The sequence below is a fragment of the Corvus hawaiiensis genome, chromosome 16 (assembly GCF_020740725.1).
Source record: "Corvus hawaiiensis isolate bCorHaw1 chromosome 16, bCorHaw1.pri.cur, whole genome shotgun sequence".
NCBI classification, from domain to species: domain Eukaryota; kingdom Metazoa; phylum Chordata; class Aves; order Passeriformes; family Corvidae; genus Corvus; species Corvus hawaiiensis.
The window spans coordinates 14,617,684-14,637,627 of record NC_063228.1 but is presented as its reverse complement, the minus strand read 5'-3'; the positions used below and the strand labels follow the sequence as shown (position 1 = coordinate 14,637,627).

The following is a 19,944-nucleotide window of genomic DNA, read 5'->3' as shown; positions in this document are numbered from 1 at the left end:
AGACCAAAGAAGTTAAAAGAATATGATCCTGAGTTTTCCATGCAGCACTTTTTGGTTGTATTTTAATGACACTTGGGAACATTCTCAGTTGGTAGCACTTTGCAAAGCTCCAGGGCAGACATCAGGGTGAGCTGCTGCCTGCTGAGAGCATGGCTCATTGAGCCCTGCTTTGGAAATCAGCCTTTCTGCCTAACCAGCTATAAAAATGTGGCTGTGCCATCCCTGGCAGTGTCCAAGGCCAGGTTGGACGGGGCTTGGAGCAACCTGGGATAGTGGAAGGTGTCCCTGCCATGGCAGGGGATGGAACTGGATGGGCTTTAAGGCCCCTCCCTATTACTGCAGGCCTTTGCCCCAGGGTATATCACCGTGTCCTGCAGCCATAGGGAGGAGGAGGAGAGAAGATCCAGCGGGCAGGAATTGTGCAGCAAGATTGATTTATTTAATTATTTTACAAACTCTTTTATAGACTTTTTTCTTCATAATCTATTTGGACAAAGGACCAGCCACCCCTTGGGGGTGATTGGCTAAAATCCTAAAACATCCATTGTCAAAATATTTTTCTACTATACCATAAACAAGACTTTTCAAGGCTGAAGGTGTTTGGTTGTTTACATTCCCTGCTACCTCTTCTGTGAGAGAGAAAAGTCTCTCACGGACTTAGAAGCTAGCAAGAAAATCCTTGCTAGCAGCATTTTTGTATCTACACCTCCCAACCCAAACCATGCTGTGATTCCATACCTCTGTAAAAAAGCAACAACACACAGTGGTCTCAGCCTCGCTCAGGCCTGGGAGGCACAGAGCACTTGAACTTGGGAAGAGAATGTAGTTTTTAAATTGACATCATGTTTTCCACGGCATCAAGTCAAAGATCCACCCCCAGAAAGTGCCTGCTATCTTGCTGTTCAATTCCTAATGATTTATAATTCCCCTAATAAGGGATTTGCATAAAAGCCCTGGCTGTTTTAAATGATGCCTTATTTTATGCCTTAAAAGCATAGAGCAGATTTATCTTTTACGAGTACGTCAGACTCTTTATGGCTCTTGCTTCTGCTTGAAAGCCACAGTGACTGCAAATCAACAACACTAAGCCTCCTTTTCCTGCACACAAGTGGGATAAACCTTTAGGCAAATTGCTAAGCGCACTGCTAAACCCCTAAGCTTTCATGGCATTGATTCTCACAGAGTCATGGTAATCCCCAAATCTGGTTGAAATGGCAGAAAAGTTTTCATGCTTCATTATTTTCAAAATTAAAACTTCATTGTGAACAGGAATTGCCCTTCCGTGGAATTGTGTCTCAAGGGTTTTGTTCATCTAAAAATGTTGGGAAACGACCACAATTGTCCAAAGGCTGGTGATGTTGTGGGAAAGAAATAAACAGAACATTCCCTCAAAAGGTATAGAAATCAAGTCAGATTAAAAGCTGCTTTGAAAAGCCACTCTAAATATTTACACCAAGGTAGGAAAGGCTGGTAAAGGCCTGAAAGCAACATTGGATGCCTTCAAGGAATAAATTCCCCCAATAAGTATAAGGAATTCTTGTAACATTTCATTCAGTGTAATATTTGTTACGGAGCACTTGCTAATCTGACAGAAGTGAAAGGTTTATTATTATTCTCCTTATAGACAGCAGTGAGTGCTCCTGCAGATGTGTCCAGGCAGGCAGGAGATTGGAAGCACTCAATTTGGAGAGGTGCTGTGTCCTTGTAAGTCACACACTGCCCTGGAAATCCACAGATATTAAAATCACAGAACTGAATCATGGACTATTCCAATATTAGAAGCATTTGTTTTCCAACTCTGTTTAAATCCTTTGCTAAAGCAAATAAGAATACCTGTTAACACTGAAAAAACAACTTTTACTGAACCTGATCCAAAAAATTACCAGAAGTCCAAGCATTTCTGTACAGTACCTGTGGGTCAGGATTAACAGCAGTGATGTTACTGAGCAGGACAGAGGGAATTTCAGGAAGAAGTGGGCACAGCTGGTCTTGGAAGTGACTGGCCAGTTCATCTCTCCACCAAATGAGATCTGGAAGCCACGTAGAGGTCAGAAATGCAGAAATCTTCTGGTAAAACCTGGATGTTCCTTGGAGATGTTCTGCAGTCTGCAAAAAGCCAGTGGTTAAGAAGCATTGGTGAAGGTTTCAGAAACTCTCTGTCTGTACCTTGCACCTGCAGCAGCTCCTCCTCTGTTCACAGCCATCTCAGACTCTAGTTCCACACAGCTGCCCTCAGATTCTCCAAACCAACCCCTGGTGTGACACCCTGCACCCCCCAAACCACCACACCCTTCATCCCGTGCTCATGCCATCCATCAGCTCACAAATCCTGCTCCAAAGCAGATCACACCCCACTCAGAGGGGAAGAAAAGCCCATAAAAAGGACCATAAACCAGCCCAATACAATGAAACATTAACTTGCAAAGGGTTTCTTAGGGATACCAATGAAAGCAGTTGTTAATACCCCATCCCTGCAAGTGTTCAATGCCAAGGTGCATAGAGCACTAATCTGGTCCAGGGGAAGGTGTCCCTGCCCACAGCCGAGGGTTGAAATTAGATGACATTTAAGATCCCTTCCAACCCAAACCATTCTGTGATGTTTTTTAAGATTGAGGCTAACGTTAATACTGATACATTAATATTGAATACTGCACTGCTACACTACAGTTTTCCATCATTTAACCTCCCCTCTAAGCCTCATTGCTCTTCAGGTTGATTCTTAATTAGCAGAACTTTCAAAGAACAAAACCAGTGACCTCAAGGAGACCTAATTAGAAATTAACAGACTCAACAATTGCGCAGAGCATCTTCTCTCCAACAGTTACTCGAGGGAAGTGATGGTCCTGCTCTGCTTTGGTGTGGCCTCACCTCAGCTCTGGGGCAGTTGTGGGTGCCACAATATCAGAAGGATCTGAAGCTGTTGGAGAGTGTCCAAAGGAGGGGCATGGGCATGGGGAAGGGTCTGAGGAGCAGCTGAGGGCGCTTGGATTGTTCAGCTGGATAAGGAGACTGAGGGCAGAGCTCAGCGGGGGCTGCAGCTCCTCCCAAGGGGCAGCTCCGATCTCTGCTCCCTGCGCCAGGGACAGGACCCAGGGAATGGCTGGAGCTGGGCCAGAGGAGGGTCAGGCTGGAGATCAGGGAAAGGTTCTTCCCCAGAGGGTACTGGGCACTGCCCAGGCTCCCCAGGGAATGGGCACGGCCCCGAGGCTGCCAGAGCTCCAGGAGCGTTTGGACAGCGCTGCCAGGGATGCCCAGGGTGGAGTTGTTGGGGGGTCTGTGCAGGGCCAGGAGCTGGATTGATGATCCCTGTGGGACCCTTCCCACTCAGGAAATTCTGTCATTCTGTGATTATTGCACCTAAAAAGTAAAGCTCAAGGAGGAAAACCCCAAATCAAATGACAGAGGTTGGGAGCTCTCAGAGCCACCAGAGAATGAAGTGATGGAAGTGCACACAGAGGAGCCCCAGAGCTCCACACAGCACCAGTGTGATAACTGGGAATGCCTGGAAGATTCTTAGGAAGCAGAGGCTGTACAAATCTAATTCCCATCAGACATGCCTGGAACTGCAGCCTATCATACACAAGGATTACAGGAGATGTTTCAGCATTTGTTTGACAACAAGGAAGCAAAACCAGGCAGGGATGTTGAAATCTGCCTCACTTCTAGCAGCTGTTTGGAGGAGGACAGAAATAAAAACACCCCAAACTACCCCCCAAAAAACTGATAAAAAGGAGAGGAAACATAGCAGAACCACTGGATATAGGAGTAGATGCCATCCTAGTTGAATAAGCCACAAGACTTCTTGATGTGCTAAGAACAGGAGCTTTTGCCTGGAGGAGCCATTATTATTATGCTATTTATAACTATTAGACCTTGGGACAGAGAACTAGAATGTGATAAATAAAAAAAAAAATACACAGATGACAGTGAAGTGGCCAATAAATAAGAAATTGATGGCTCAGAGCCCCCTTTTGGGGCTGAAAATGGACTCTGGGCTCTACACATTAATATTAAAAGAGCACTTGTCATAATGCTTAACATTTACACATACTTGGTCTTTTTTGCATAATCCAAAAAAAGTGACTGAGTTTCCCTACATTCTCATAGCAAACACATGCAACAAAAGCACCTGGAAACCCAGTCATATTTTTAGGGTAAGCCCTGAAAAGTGTCTCTTCATGCCCACAGGAGACAACTGGAACAAGAACAGGAAGTGCCCCAACAGGATTTCATTATTCAATTCAACCACTGAAAACTTGCACATTGACAGGACAGCAAGAGACTAAGGGCTTCAGTGTGAGCAATAAAGTCCACATTTCTCTGCACAGGAGCTTAAGCTGCCCAAGGGCAGGAACAGGGAGAGACTTGCTGTCATTTTCCTTGTCTCTGCTGGGGCTGACATCCCAACTTTTGTGGCTCCTCCCAGCTCTGATCTCTGCTGGGGAAAGCAGCAGTTCTACAAGTGCCTCAGGAAAGAAAGACTGACACAAGACAGTGCTACCACAGAGCCGCTAATGAGGGAGAGGAAACCGAAGTCCTGCTTGGAAGAACTGCCCCAACCCCTGAAATGTCACTGCTGCACAACAGAGCAGAGCTCCGAAGTTTTTCATGATGAAGGTGGGCAGGCCCTGGCACAGGGTGCCCAGAGCAGCTCTGGCTGCCCCTGGATCCCTGGAAGTGCCCAAGGCCAGGTTAGACAGGGCTTGGAGCAACCTGGGCTAGTGGAAGGTGTCCCTGCTTCTTGCAGGGATTTGGACTCAATGGCCTTGAATGGTCCCTTCCAATCCAATCCAAACCATGCCATAATCTCATGACAAAAACTGTCCAGTTTGTTCCACCAGGTTGTGATTTAACCTTTCCCAGCTCCAACCCAACATCCAGGGCAGCCTGAGCCTACAGCTCCAGAAGTTCATTCAATTCTGCAACACTGGGAACATATTTTGAGCATAATCAGTGCTCCAGAATTTTGGTGCTTTGGCCAACCCCTCAGCTGGAATCAGCAGAGAGCAAGTCAGGCTCTGTCCCTCCATTTGCTTTGCTCCAGAGAGGAAACACCCTGAATTCAGTTGCCTTGGGCAGAAACCAACACTAAGTCCTTGTCCAGTCCAGCAGAGCGTGATCTCACCAGCCTCTGCCCAGGGCTGCTCAATCACTAATGGAAAAGCTGCTCATTGTTTTGGGCTGGGTTTTTTTGGTAGTGTTTTAATCATGACATTTGGTGCCAGCATCAATCATTGATTTTCAGGAGCACTGGAGCCACAGCTGTCAAACCCCAAGTTTTGTGATACATCATGGGAAATTCAATCTTTGCTGCTCCCAGGCAGCAGCTGCAAGTGAAGAACACTGGCTGCAGCTGAGAAGGGGATGCTGAAATGTGTTTTAAAAACGTGTTTACACATCCTATTCCATTTAGGCTCCCCATGGTGTGTCCAGCAGGTATAATACAGACACCTGGGGGTGAAGCAGCCAAAAATAGAGTAGAAAATCCACTACCAGCTCACTGAAGCCCCAAAAGTTGCTGAGAGGAACTCAGCAGCCTCAGCAGAGCACAGGGCAGCACCTCCAAGGTTCCTCAGCCACAGGACAGGTTATTCAAGCAAGTGGCTCTCAGGAGATCTGGGGGACACAGGGATTGCTGCTCCCCACATCACCTGCCTACACTTCCCAGCAAGAGTCACCCACACTGCTTAGGTAAAATAAGTATTTATGCCAGGCAAAAGTGGCAATAATACCTAAAAAGCTGTGTCCAAAAAAGAAACAGGAACAAGATGCTCCAACCTGTATCAAATCAGCTCTGTGAAAGGCAGAACCAACAGAGCAGAGCCCAGAGCTGCAATTTCACAGCTCTGCTGTGTTGAGGATGTGTGTCCATATCATGTCCTACCTCACATGTGCCACCTGCATGTGCTCAATTTGCAGCCTGCATGCAAGATCTTCCAGTTTTATTGCACAGCTCAGGCTCAGGTCCTGCTTCCAGACCTCAGCTCCTGAGAGTCAACAATACAAACACTCCTCCTCCCAGGCCACACTCTTCACACGGTTCAAATAAAGGAGGAAAAACTGTAATAGGTGCCAAAAGATGTGTCTCCTCCAAATCCAGCTAAATTTCTGCACTGTGAGGTTACAGCTAATGAGCAATTGAGAAAAAATGATGCCCCAGAGAGCTGGTTTCTTGTCTGCACATAATCTAAATGCAGCAGAACTGAGGGCAGCTTGGGTTGGCAATCCTTCAGCTCCCACAGTACTGGGCTGTTCCCCCAGTCCCAGTTTAGGCTGCTCTGATGCTGCTCTATCCTGCCTTGCTGAAATTTGAGCTTGAATTGGCACATCCAGGCCTGGTGCTTGGTGCAGAGCAGTGGTGCCAGCCCTGTTTGCACAGCTACCAGGTGTAAATGCTGCTACTCACTCCTGACTCGTGGGTCTCAGGGCAGCTCTGGGCTGAAGGTTCCTCTGGTGCCACCAGGCAGGCGTAGAGGGCCAAGCCTTCCTCTCTCCAGGCCTGCTGCAGCCCCACCACCTCAAATGGAGCTTTGGGGCCATCCTTCCTCTTCACAGGAGGCACCTGGAAATCCATTGGAAAACAATTCCATTTTGAGATGGACTGAAAAAAAAACCCTTTACCTTGCTCTGTTGCTTTTGAGTAGAGCCCCACAACAATCCAGGGAGCTTTGATTAGTAGATTAGCTGTGGTTTAGCCAGTAGAAAAATCAATAAAGACCAAATTAAATAGGAATAACACTTTGCTTTTGATATGTCATAGGATTCATTTTCTCAACGAGGACTTGCAAGCTCCGTCTTCCATCAGTTTCACTATGTGGAAGCAGGAATTCACATTATTTCCCTGGTCCAGCAAGGGGGGAGCACAGAGCCCCTGTCAAGGCTGCCTGGAATGTTCCTGTCACAGCAGCATCCTGTGTGCCTTCATCAGTGACAACGAGATCAATCCAATCTCAGCTCACCAATCAATGCAAAGTGATGATGCCATTCCAAGGGGCTGGTGCAGGCTTCTCTAAGAAGCCCTTCACTAATAGCCCAACTCCATCAATCCCCATCCTGTGAATCCCCTTTTAGTTGGGCTGAGGTGATTTCTTTTTGATGGATTTTTTTGTGCACACGTGTGTGGGAGCCAAACATTCTATTCTGCAGTATATAGATCTGATTTAAACCAAAAAGGGTAAAAAGGCACTTCTGCCAACCCCAAGATATGAATTATTATTGTGAATATCAGTTTAGATCCAGGGAGAAGGTTCCAGGAGGACAGACCATGCCTTGGCTCTTTAGGTTGCTCAAAGTCAGATGAAACATAACGCACTTTAACATGCAGAATACATGAAAATCTTGATTATAAGTTAGAAAAGAGAGAGGAGAGACACTCAAAACAGCCTGGGAAGGCACTGGGGTGCTGCAAAATGTCCAGGGCAGCTGGTGAAAGAGGGCAGAAAACTCTGGGAAAGCCAGACACAGGGAATCAGCAAAGCCAGGAGAAAGGAACAGCAGCCATGTGAGCAGAGGTGCCTGATCCAGAACATGCTCTGGATGGAGAGAAAGGCAAGTCCGAGCTACAGGACCGCGATTCCCTCCCAGGGTTCTGGTGGATACAGAAACTCCAAGCCTTGTTCTCCTGGTTTATACCATCACCAGTCTCTAGATGCATTGCCAGCTCTATTTACTGCATTTACAGCCCCAAATAAAGGCCTTTGTAAACATGTTTTTAGCACAGGGCCAGGCTGGATTTTGAAACTGTTGCATGGCTCAGCTGGAGAACTCCAGACACCAGCACCAAGTCCTCCACTGCTTTGAACACTGGATTCCCATGGGGAATTCTGCAGCATCCAGAGGATCACTGCTCCCAACTGGCAGCATCCAGCACACATCTCCAACGAGATCAGTGAGGATATGCTGATTTACACAAGCCAGTCAATGGAATTGCATGGATTACCAGATGAGAATTTGGTCTAAAAATGCCTCAACACTTCCAATTCTTTCAATGAAAGAAATGCAAACGTCTTCATTGCTATCCAGCAGCCATTTCAGAGCCTGTGTAGAATAAATGGGTGGATTTTACCCCAGTTTTCCCTTGTGCACAAAGTCCATCTGAACATCTGACCCTACACCCAGCAGAGTGACACAGCCCTGGAAGCTGAGGTTCCCTTTCAGGCTCAGAGAGAACTGCTACAACTCAGAGCTCAGGGGTTTTTTCATGGGAATAACACGAGGGAAGAGAGATCACACTGCAGCTGGTCACAAGCTAACAAGTCTGAATGGAAAATTCAGGATCCAGGGCTGTTCCAGTGGCAATTTTCATTAGCACTGAACTAACACTAAAGAATGTTAGCAATGTTTTAATGGAAGCACGAACATCATTAACAATTAATTGTGTTTAAGTGGAGTTTAAGTGATTTAAAAGCCTGGTGCAGGCTGGCTGCTCAGGGTGAAATCTACCTGGACTGTGTGGATCAGTATTGGTATCCCAGAGTCTTTCCCAGGGAAAAGAATAAGGCCAGTGAGCAGGGTGGGAAGGAAAAATATACATTGGGGAGGAAAAATCCACTGTTTTCCCTAGGGAATAAAGGGTAATATGGATGGGAAGGGGAGAGGATGGGGTGGTTTCTTTAGAGGAGAAAATCATGTGAACCAAAGGACAATTAAGATAAGGCAGCCCCTCACTTGTTCACAGCACTCTTGACTATCAGAAAGGGTCTATCCTTCTCTAGAACAAGTGGTAAAAACCAGGAACCTGTGTCCATTGCCAAGAACAAAGCCTAACACCCAGCAGTCACTTGTGACAACTGAAAACCTGGTTCAACAATTCTTCACTTCTTCATAAACTACAGACACAACCCAGCTCCACTGACTCCGGCGAGACTTTTATTTACTGACTCTGAGGTGAAACAGAACATCATTTGCACTTTGTTCAGCCACCGTTTTGTAGCTGTTGAGGGGGAAAAAAGGAGATTTCAAGAGCAATTATGTATTCACTGGAGGTCAAAACACTGCCCTCATCAGTCAGAGCCTTTTGTGCCAGGTCACTGCACTCACCAGGGACAGGAGCCACGTCACGAGGGCCTGGTAGATGTTGGCTGCTCCCAGCACCTTGTCGGGCACCTGCCCCTCACACTGATCTGTGGCCACTTGGCCACAACTTGCCAGCCAAATGGTCATCAGCAGCACCTCCTTTTTCACACAGTGGGATCCAGGCAACGTGTCAATAGCTGGCAAAAAAGAGGCTTCCTGTCAAAAAAAAAAAAAAAAATAGTATGAAAATGGAAGTCACTCAGATTACTGGAAGTGTATTCATCATCAGGAATTAATTACGTTCATTGCCATCCCAGGAGGGGCATTTAACACCCAGAGAGCATTTATCAAAGAGGGAGAATGAGCCATAAAAGCCAGGTTGTTCTATCAGTGACACCTGCCTGAGCACTGCAGGTTTCCTTGGACAGCTGTCACCTGGGTCCTCATTTAGTCCCACACTGCCTGGTGAATGGAAGGTTACACAGTCACAGCTGGAAAAGCGTGATTGAATTTATTCTGTATTCAAGACTCAGTGTTTGGGGGTTTTTTTAATCACTGGAAAGCCCTCAAACGAGCCTGATAGTGTGAAAACTCATTATTTTCTGCTTCACCTAACATCCCTTATTTCAGAGATGATGTCACAGTTAAGGGAACTCACCTCCTTTCTTTACTTCAGCATTGATAGTTGGTTATTTAGGATGCAAATTCCCTCTCCTTTAAGAGAACTGTTCAAGACACAACTTCAAGCTTGAACTTTGAACAGTTTTTTGTCCTTCCACAGCTGCAGCTGTAATTACTGCCTGGCTTGTTCTTCCCATCTATATTCAATTTGCTGGCCCTGACATTTCTTTGGTAAATTAACAAGCAAGTCCCTAAAATCCCAAAGATTCTCCAGTACTGCTCCTCAACAGTTATGATCACAGAATCATGGAAGGGTTTGGGTTGGAAGGGGCGTTAAAACTCTTCTTCTTGCACCACATCCCACAGGCAGGGACAACTTCCTCTGGACCAGGTTGCTCCAAGCCCCATCCAACCTGGCCTCATGTTCTCAGTTGCTCCATGTAGCCCATAATGAGGATTTCTGCCCACACCTCTACACTGAATGAACCTTAATTTGATTTACCTGGATTTACTCTGAAAGCAAAGTAAGCCAAACGCAATTACAGCCACTTTAATTCTGAATTAAAATGTCCACAAAGGTGTTTCATGACTAATCCACTTGACAAGTTAATGTAGCTTGACTTTTGTGCCAGTCCTCGAAACAGACAACTTCTTAAAATGGTTTAATAAGGCATAAAACGAATAAAATCCAACAAGCAGCTCTACTGTGTCACCCAGTGTTTTGGTACCAAATAAAAACTGTAATTAGTAATAAAAGCAAAACAGCCATGCAGAGGTGTGTGATGCTGCAGATTTGGGTTAATTGGTGTTACTGCAGTCCTGGGGTGCCAACAGAATTCCTCAGGGCTTTTTCCCCACCACTGCAATCCCCTGAGGAAGAGGACTTAGGGGAAACTCTGGGACCATGAGGAAAAAGTGACCTTCTCCTATATCCTGTGTTGGAGAAAAAAAAAATCTTTCCTTCCTCCCTCAAGGGTGTGGGGGTCAATGAGAGGAGGTAATTTAGGAGCTAATGATACAAACAGTATCTATAACTGATGTCTCAGCAGGAAATCTCCCAACTATTCCAAACTTCCTCAGCCCAGCAGCAGGGGAGGGCTCTGTGGGTTTTCTGACCAAAATCAGATCAGAAGTTTACTTATTAAGGTTCTTTCTGAGTGAAGTTTTGATGAAGGTTGAACCTGCCCTCTGCCAGCCTCCTCACCCCAACAAGAATTTAGGTGTAGAACTTGAATAACTTCTGAAATATTAAGGCAAATGAACAAAACAGGAGCTAATCCAATTTAATTCTGGGCAAGAATGGCTGAAGGAAGATACAACTGGTGCTTTCTGGGTATGGCTTCCCACAGCATTGCCCAGTTTACCCCAGTCTGCACATGAGGAGAGTTCAATCTGCCCACATTACGCTGGCTTTTATTTGTGACAGTTTTAAGTTATAAAAAGCCTAAAATTACTCAAATGCTGGGCTATTTTTGGTTGCTCTGGCTGGAATTGTGCTGTCACTCAGAGATAGGCTTGCAGCTGATTGTAGTCGAGTGCCAACAATTACCAGAGTAAATTAGATAAAATTTCCTCTTCCCAAATTCTTGCTATTTTATTTTGCAATTACAGTTTATGTCATTGCAAGTTCCAGCCCTTCAGCTCAGTTTTCCAACCACCCTCCATCCCCAGCTCTGGCCTTTTTCCTCCACTCTCACAAAACAGCAGTGCAAAGAGGAGCAGCAGCCACAGTGAGCAGCCAAGGAGTGACCTCTGCCCAAATCCACACCACAGTGAAATGGGGAAAAAGGAATTGCAAGACAACTTCAGGACAGCCACATAATCCAGCCTTCAGTGCCAGTGGCGCTGAACTTGCACAGAGGCACAATGGCCTTAGACTGAGGGAAGGCAGGGCTGGATGGGATATTGGGAAGGAATTGTTCCCTGGGAGGGTGGGCAGGCCCTGGCACAGGGTGCCCAGAGCAGCTGTGGCTGCCCCTGGAGCCCTGGAAGAGTCCAAGGCCAGGCTGGATGGGGCTTGGAGCAGCCTGGGACAGTGGAAGGTGGAACTGGATGGGTTTTAAATCCCCTTCCCACCCAAACCACTCTGTGATTCCATAATAATCCCAAAGACAGCTACTATTCGTAAAAAACTAATTTTAAAAAGTGGCAATTTACCTCCATATTATTATTATTTTAAACCAGAGCTGTTTATAATGACAGCAAGCCAAAGCTCATTGGGCACAAGCTTATCAGCCATGATTAACATCATTTTATTTCTGATAAAATAGCTCAGAGTGGTTAAATGATGCTTTTGTTGATGTTTTTTAAAAGTGTAGTTGGCATTACTCTTCCTACACCTCCATGTTAGATTGGGCAAAGAGTTTCAAAGACTGAAAAACATTACTGTCAAAGCTGTGAGAGGCTGGAATGACCAAGGAGAAGTTTAGGAGCCAGGCAACAACTTCACAAAGGTTTCCCAGCCAAATCAACTCATCCACCCTGAGGAGTTGCCCCAGTGGCAGGAGAGGCCAAGGAAAAACCAATTTTTTACTTTAACAGATACAGCCTCTCCTTTCCAGGTAAAAAAACTTCAATATTTCCCTCCCAGCACCTTTTCCAATGCTAACATGGAAGCAAGGCAGCGTGTTCCACCCAAATACCCTCCCTACTCCATTGAACAGACTCTGCAGCAGCAAAAGCTCCATCCAAACATCCACTGCATGGAAAAGGAAGAGAAGCTAAACTCACCCAGTCTCCTCCTTTAGCACAGAGGGGTGAGTGAAGGGGAAGGGGAGGAATAGGAAGACTTTCTCTCTCATTGGCTGGAGGTTTAATCAAAATAATTGTTTTCAGCCCTGTCTAAATTTATCCTTCTATGTCATCTGCACCCTAGCTTGGATCCCAGATTTAAGAGGCAATCCCTGATGAATGGCAAATTACTGACTGCAGAACTCTTTTGCCAAACGATGCATCTGCTGTGGGTTTGTAAATGTGAGCTGATTTCTAAGTGCCGGAGCAGCTCGAGCTAATTTCTCTAATGAACCTTCCCCTCTCATTCCACAGCTGCTCTGGTATTCCATGTTCCCACTCTGCCGTGGACAGAGCTCGTGGTACAAGACATAACCATGATGACTGTGTGGTTATATCCCTATTTTCCACGCAGTCACATGGTAAATGTAGGATTTTTAGGATACATTTAACAATTCTGGCCATCTAATGCAAAGCAGATTATCACTATTCCACAGCTTCTAAAAATTCTTGCATTAGATGAAGACATATTGGAAATGTCAAGTGTTTGTTCATTTTCATTCTGTAGGGAAGGAAAAATGATGACAATGCCATCTGTTAGATGATTTGAAACTCCACATTAAAGTGTGGAATAAACCCTGAAACCATTCAAAGAACTGCTTTATCACTGCAAAGTGGGAGCAACGGGTGAGAACAAGGAGAGGATCTGCAGTTCCTGCATGCAACTGGCAGAACACTCTGGAATTAGGAAGTTAACTTTTAATGACAAAAAGGAGAGTACAATTGATGCTTAACAGTCTGAATGGTCTTTCTGTAAATGCATTTCTGTACTGGAGTCACTCTGTAGCACCACTACCTTTCTGAGGATCATGCTGAGGTTATGGATCTGAAAAACACGATGGGAGCAAGATGGTATTGAAATTTCTGATGTAGACTGAGCCTCAGATTGCTCAAATGGAGGAATTATGATCTTCCAAAGCAAATAACTGCCAAAGGGAGATTGCAGGGATTCAGAGAGCTGTGTAATGGAGCAGTATTTGCTCTGATCTCCACAGTTTTCAATTCACTTAGGGCACTCCACATCATGGGAGTTTAAGTTAAAAATATAATAATAAAGAAAATGTCTTTGCTGAAAGTTTTCTTGCTCTGGACAATTATTCTTAGTCTTGGGTATGAAGAATAAAACCTCTTAACTGCACTAAGGGAATTCTCAGCTGCTTCACTGGAGTTAATGGCCCATCTATGAAAGATGTGGATAAACCCTCTTCCATGGGAGGCAAGGATCTGGTGCATAGGATATGTTAGCAGAGAGATGCTGTGGATCACACAGGATCAAAATATTTTTGGTCCAAATTCATCAAGTTAAAAAAGCCCCATCAAAATAACTGGTAACAAATAGCTTTTTTTTTTACATATAATTTCTTCTTTATTTTTTAGAAGTGGGAAAATTTTCTGTCAAAAGCTCAGCTCAGGTAACCACTGACCTGAGAAGTGCATTATAATTTAAATCAAAGTTACACTGAGTCTTATTGGAGTTTGTTTGCTTTCTGAGACACACTCATTAAAAATGAGAAGTGCCTTTTCCATGATTGGTGTTTACACTCCAGTAACACTTGGAGAGGCTCAGAAGGATTTCCAGCCTCATTGTGCTGGTGTTCTGAGCACATGTAACAAAAAGTTCCTCTTCTAATGAGTTTATACTCCTGGTTAATGAGAAGCAGCTGAAATGAGTAAAGGAAGTTTAATTACTTACACATTTCATGTGAACACAAGACTGGGAATCGGGAACTTGTGTGACTGGGAATCAGTCCTGGCTCTGGAATGAAGTATTTCTCTGTGGAACTGTAAAGTGAGGATAATATTTCCTTATCCTGGTCCCTGTCTAGCTGGATTAATTATCAAAAGTCTGTAAAGAGCTCTGAAGAGGAAGAGTGTAAGATTATCAACAAACTTTCAAAATTAACCTTTGTTCCCTTTCTTGCTCCTCAAAGTGTTGTGGCCTCTCAGCCCCCTCAGCGTGATCTTATCTGCATCTTCCACAACTTGTTCTTCAAAGGATTCCAATCTGCCTCACAAATAAAACGTGTCAGGACTTCCAGGCCCTCAGAAGGGAAGGGAACTGCACATGGGCACTTGGAAATGCTGGGACAGAGCATGGAATTGGTCCTCAACCATCTGAAATCCAGGCTGGCATTTGGTGCATGCTCCAAGCTGGGTTTAAATCCTACAGAAATGGCTCAACTTGGATACTCCAGGAGATTCTCTGCTCCCTGCCCATGGCAGGGGGTTGGAATGAGATATCTTTAAGGTCCCTTCCAACCCAAACCGTTTGGGATTGGTTCCATGATTCACCATACATTCATCAACTTAGGAAAAGCCTCTTTTTTTTCCCCATCCATTTATCTCTTCCATGTATTTCCCCTGACACTCTATGGAAATCCACAAAGAAATAAAGGAAAATAAAGGGTCTGAGGGAGGAAACTGCTCAGCTGCTTTATCAGGAAGTTTTAGCAGAGCTAAAGTGGCTTGTTTTACAGACTGTCAGCTTCCAGTTAAAATGGATTGTGTCTGGTTTGTCACAGGCCCTGTGCTCTTCCCTCCAGCTACAAAACACCCCCCAGACAACCCTTCAGACCTGTGAATTTGGGGCTTTTCAATCCTGAGAAGTGCTAACTGCTTACAGTGTTCCCTGAAGCTGGTGGGAACTCCAGGTGCTTGGCAGAGAGCTGGGTAGAGCTCTGTGTTTGCAAAATAAAAATAACTGCACGATTCTTCCACTCCATAAGCTCAGATAAAGCCCTGAATTCCATTCCCTGCCACTGAGAATAATGCCCCATAATGAGTATTTGTGGAATAATGTGTTTACAAGTTGTGACCAAGCTTATCCCCCTGTGTGCTAGGATTTGGAACACAAGCCCAGCCTAAGTCGGTGCTGAACAAGAAGGCAGAAAGAAAACCAAGAGTGCCGTTTCAATCCTGCAGTTCCTTTAACAGACAAGCCTGTACATCCCCTTGGAAAAACAGAGGGGCAGGTTCAGCCTCCTTTCATCTACAAATAGCATCAGTGATCACAGCCCTGAGGTGAGGCCAGGAGTTGGGAATTCTATTTTGATTCCAAGAGAGACAATCACGGCAGAAAGTGTTTGTCTGTGTAATTAAACGTGACTGGCACTTGTTCACAGCCACTGCAAACCCAGGGCAGCTCTTCCTGCTGCCAGCACAGGGCCTGGCACGGAGCAGGCAAGGCCCGAGGAGACAAAAAGCCCAGAGATGGTTTTGTGTTCTCCTGCCCTCTCTGGGATGAGAAATAGAATTTGGCTCATGGGCATTTTACATTCTTGTCTTCAAGTTTAATGTGAACATCCTGCTAATGTGAATGGAGGAGGATTCAGGACCTCTACTGGCAGCAAGTTCATGCATGGAATCCTGGAAACTCTGTTCCTTTCCTCGTATTAACCTTTCCCTTAAGCAACAGCAACCAATGTTCCCATCTGTCAAACTGAGGCAGGAGTATATTGAGGAATAAGCCTGAACTCATTTTAATCACTTCCAAGATATGCCGAGGAATATAAAGGATTAAATATCTCACATTATCCTGAGGCCTTTTCAAACTCCAGTCAGAGAAACAGCACTGCAAGAACTCATTGCTTTAAAAACCCTGGTTCTTCAATTCCTTCCACAGCTGGAAAAAGCATGAAAGTGGGAACCCCTGGGAACCATCAGAGTGGCTCTCCAGGTTTACATGGAAGGTTCTCCATGGCTTTTTGGTGATTTGTTGCATTCAGCACAGGTGAATTTCCTGGTTCTGAGCATTTCTACAGCAATTTGTCTGGAAAGCCTCTTAAAGCAGCCAAAGGTTATGAAAGCAGCTTTACTATGTGGCTCTTGGACCTGCTCTGGTAGTGTGAACAGAGTTGGGGAAAGGAGCCATCAGGATGGGAAGTACAACCTGCCCCAAGAGTGCCTGGGCACTTCCATAACACTCTGACTCTGGGAATTTGGAGAGCAAACTCCTCCTGTGTGGAGGGAGTTGTTTGTTAACACAGACATGTAAGGCCAGACCCTCTGCTTGTCTATTAAGGCAAATCCTTAGGTGAGATCCATGCCATGCAGAGCCTCAGCCCCTGGGATTTGTGCCTGCAGCCAGGGACAGCAGGACACACACCAAAGTGCTGTGCCAGCAAATCACCCCGTTTGCTTTCCCTGGCACCACGTGGGAAGATGAAGAGGAGGCCAGAAACACAGGCTCTGTGCCAGCTGCCAGCCACCCATGCTAGAAAAACACTTCCTTAGGATCTTCCATCCATTCCCAATGCCGTGTGCTGGACTGGTGGCACTAACAGGAATCTTGGCCTTCTGTCTCCGTGTGCTAAGTTTAATTCCATCTCTAATTGCCTTAGTTTATTTTTAAGCCCTTCTTGAGTCGAGGCAGCGGGTTCATTAAGTACAAGAGATTTTAATCTTGTTTCAGGAACTCATTAAATGCCTGGCAGGAAAAAAAAAAAAGGAGGAATTCAGGGGCCATCTGGTGGCTGTTGGGCACAGCACTGCTGGCCACAACCTTGGCATCAGCCCAACAGGGAGAGCACCTGGAGCCAAGCACAACCCAAACTCGGCTCTGGTGTCCAAAAAAAAATTTAGTGTAGGAAATATTCAGTGATTTTTACAATTAATGGGGTTTTTTTAAAGCTATATTAAAATCATAGCAAGGGCGGGCTAAATGCTGTTGTAATTACATTCACACAGATGCAGTTGCTTTGGTCCAGTGTCAGTGAAAACATTTGGTCACAGGTGATTTGTACTACCAGGATCACCTTTGGAGTAACACAGATATAGAAAAATTCAACTACTGTGTCACAAAATCGTTATAATCATCAGAAGATTTTATAGGTTTCCTCAGCTTCTCCAAATAGAGGTACTGCACCACATTTTGGGGGATAAATTGGCATTTCTGTAAGGAAGTGGCACAAAACCTATTCCTTCATGATGGTTGGTCAGGCCTTTGTCCATTCCTTAAGTGGAGACATTAATCTGACTTTCTTACAGTCCTTTTCCTTTATGCATTTTCCACCCAGCAATAAAAGTGGTGTATTTTTAAATAGTGCTGAGGCCATCACCTCAGTGCAGCCATGTGAGCAGCTCCAGTGGAGCTGAGGAGGTGCCCAAGTGCTCCTGGTCCAGCTGGTGAAGTGCTGGGTTGGGATCCCAGGATCCACAACGTCCTTGAACAACCCAAAGATGGAAGAAAAGGGCAATTTCCAATGTTGATGTCAGCACTATTGCCTTAAAAAGATCAAAACACCCATGGAACAGCAACAGCAATCACAGGCACCTATTTAAGGAAGACAGGTAAAGAATCAAAAGCATTTCACTGACAATTTGCAGATCAAGGCACCTCCTCCTTAAAAATAACTTCTGGGGTCAGTAACTGAACTAAAAATACTTGTACAAGTTTTGGAAATCAATCCCTACTTTCAGGCAGACCGTGCTGATGCAGGGTAATTGTCCCAGCAGCAGAATGTACAGCATTCCAGCACCCCTCTGGATGGTAAATATGGATTTTGTCAGGGATTCTCCCCTGAAGAAGTATCAGATCAAAGAGAGAACAAGGCCATCAAAGGGCGAGGAAGGATTTGACCATAATATATTGGTAATTTTGTGGCAATGCAAGTAGAAAATCTTGTGGCTGAGAATTCTGCCTGACACCAGTGAGCCGAGTCAAGAGTGTGTTAACAGGAAAAACCTGCTGATTTTGACAAAAAGGTGATGGAGTCTGTGTTTACAAGATGGAAAGTACCCACATCATCTATTTGTTAAGGTAGAATGACTCTGTTGTGCCTGGATGTTTTTGTTTTGTAAGGCAGCTGTAAGGCTAAGCTGCAATGAGATGAGGATCATGGTAATATAATTACTAATACAAGGTTAGCCCAAGTGATTGTGAATGCCAAGAAAAATGAGATGCCTCAGTATGAGTCAACACATTCATTTCCCAACCACTCTGGCTGTGTAAGGGAGATAAAACAGTGTTTATAAGGGGCTGGTTACAAGGTGGCTCCTAATAGCCCTCCAACAACATTATCTTGTTCTGCCATATCATGATAAAGCAATAAATGGAGAATCAAGCTGAAGACCTGCTGAAAGCACCTACTTTGTCCCAATAATAAAAGAGATGAATCCAAGCTAAATTCTAGTTGTGTGTTAAATGAATTCCAGGGCTGGATGGGAAGTGTCAGGGCCATGGCAGGGCTTTGGCTGCAGTTTTCAAGGCCAGGTCTGACACGAGCTCAGGTGTGTCACTTCACACGGGGCTGCTGGGAAAGGAGCTCTGTGAAGCTGCTTTCTCAGCAGAGACATTTCCCTTGGTCCTGGACAAGCTGCAAAGAGCTCTGCCTCAGCCTGGCCTCACCTCCCTCACCTGCACTGAGCCTGCACTCACTGCTCTGACTTGGTGGCTGCAGCTCAGCTCTGTTTCATCACTCCAGACCCCCTGCGTGATCACTGGGCTGACCCTGGGTCCTGTTCCTGCCTTGGCTTTCTGCCCTTGATCTTGGACCTTCCTCATTCCCACACATTTGCCTCCTGGCCACCTTCACTTGGGGCTGCTCTGCTGCTCCTTGGGGACCGTGGGACTGCCCTCCTTGCTGGTGGGGACTGCCCTGCCTGCCTTGCTCTCACCTGCAGATGCTGCTTTGTCTTCCCCAAAGGGTTCCCACTGCCAGGGGGCAGGGATGGATGGGATATTGGGAAGGAATTGTTCCCTGGGAGGGTGGGGAGGCCCTGGCACAGGCAGTGTCCAAGGCCAGGCTGGATGGGGCTTGGAGCAGCCTGGGACAGTGGGAGGTGTCCCTGCCCATGGCAGGGGGTGGGACTGGATGGGATTTAAGGCCCCTTCCCACCCAAACCATCCTGTGATATCCTTAGAATAACCTGCTTGTGCTGCTCCTGACATAAAACTCAGTTCTGACTCTAGCAAAAGTTACCTCCATTTTCTGGATCCCACCTAATGGGAAAGTGGTAGGAAAACAACATCAGCACTAAGTTACTTATCATAATAAGCAAGATGAATGAAGAGACAGATCAAACCTATTTCATTTTACATCCTCCATTTAACTGCTTTTCATACTGGAAGCATTCCTTCTGTCTCCCTCAGCAGTAACACTGCTCAAATACTGAAACAAACCCTCTATTGCTCTTCTTAAACTACGAATTCATCCTGGCCCTACAGCAAGGATCACACCACCGCTCTGCTGGCTTTCACAGAACTCTAGGTGCTTACATCAGTTCTGAACCAGATCCAAAGGTTAAAATGTGGTTAAGGAGCCCAATTTCAGAAGAGATCAACTCATGCCAGTCTTAAATTTCATTGAAAGTTTGGGTGGTGCAGAAAAGGGAAAAAAACCAAAACAAAACACCAAAACAAAACCAAAACATAGCATTAAAAAAAAAATCCAGTTCTTCCCTGCATTATTTTTAAAACTAAGAGGTGGGCCAGATTGCCCAAGTATTCAGACACGTAAAGACATGGACTTGACAGGCAGAATTCTTAGAAAGAACCCGCTGATTTCCCAGGGAATTGGC

The 19,944-nt window shown here is 45.4% G+C and overlaps 1 protein-coding gene across 1 annotated transcript in view; it reads right to left on the bottom strand.

Moving 5' to 3' along the window:
- DNAAF8 (dynein axonemal assembly factor 8) overlaps window positions 1-19,944 on the bottom strand; it is an 89,047-nt gene that overhangs the window by 52,038 nt on the left and 17,065 nt on the right. Inside the window, exons 12-14 of the mRNA XM_048321242.1 lie at window positions 9,040-9,231; window positions 6,407-6,562; window positions 1,912-2,106 (exon numbers count right to left, since the gene is read on the bottom strand). Coding sequence (XP_048177199.1) covers window positions 1,912-2,106; window positions 6,407-6,562; window positions 9,040-9,231 — 543 coding nt within the window. The remainder of the gene's footprint in view (window positions 1-1,911; window positions 2,107-6,406; window positions 6,563-9,039; window positions 9,232-19,944) is intronic.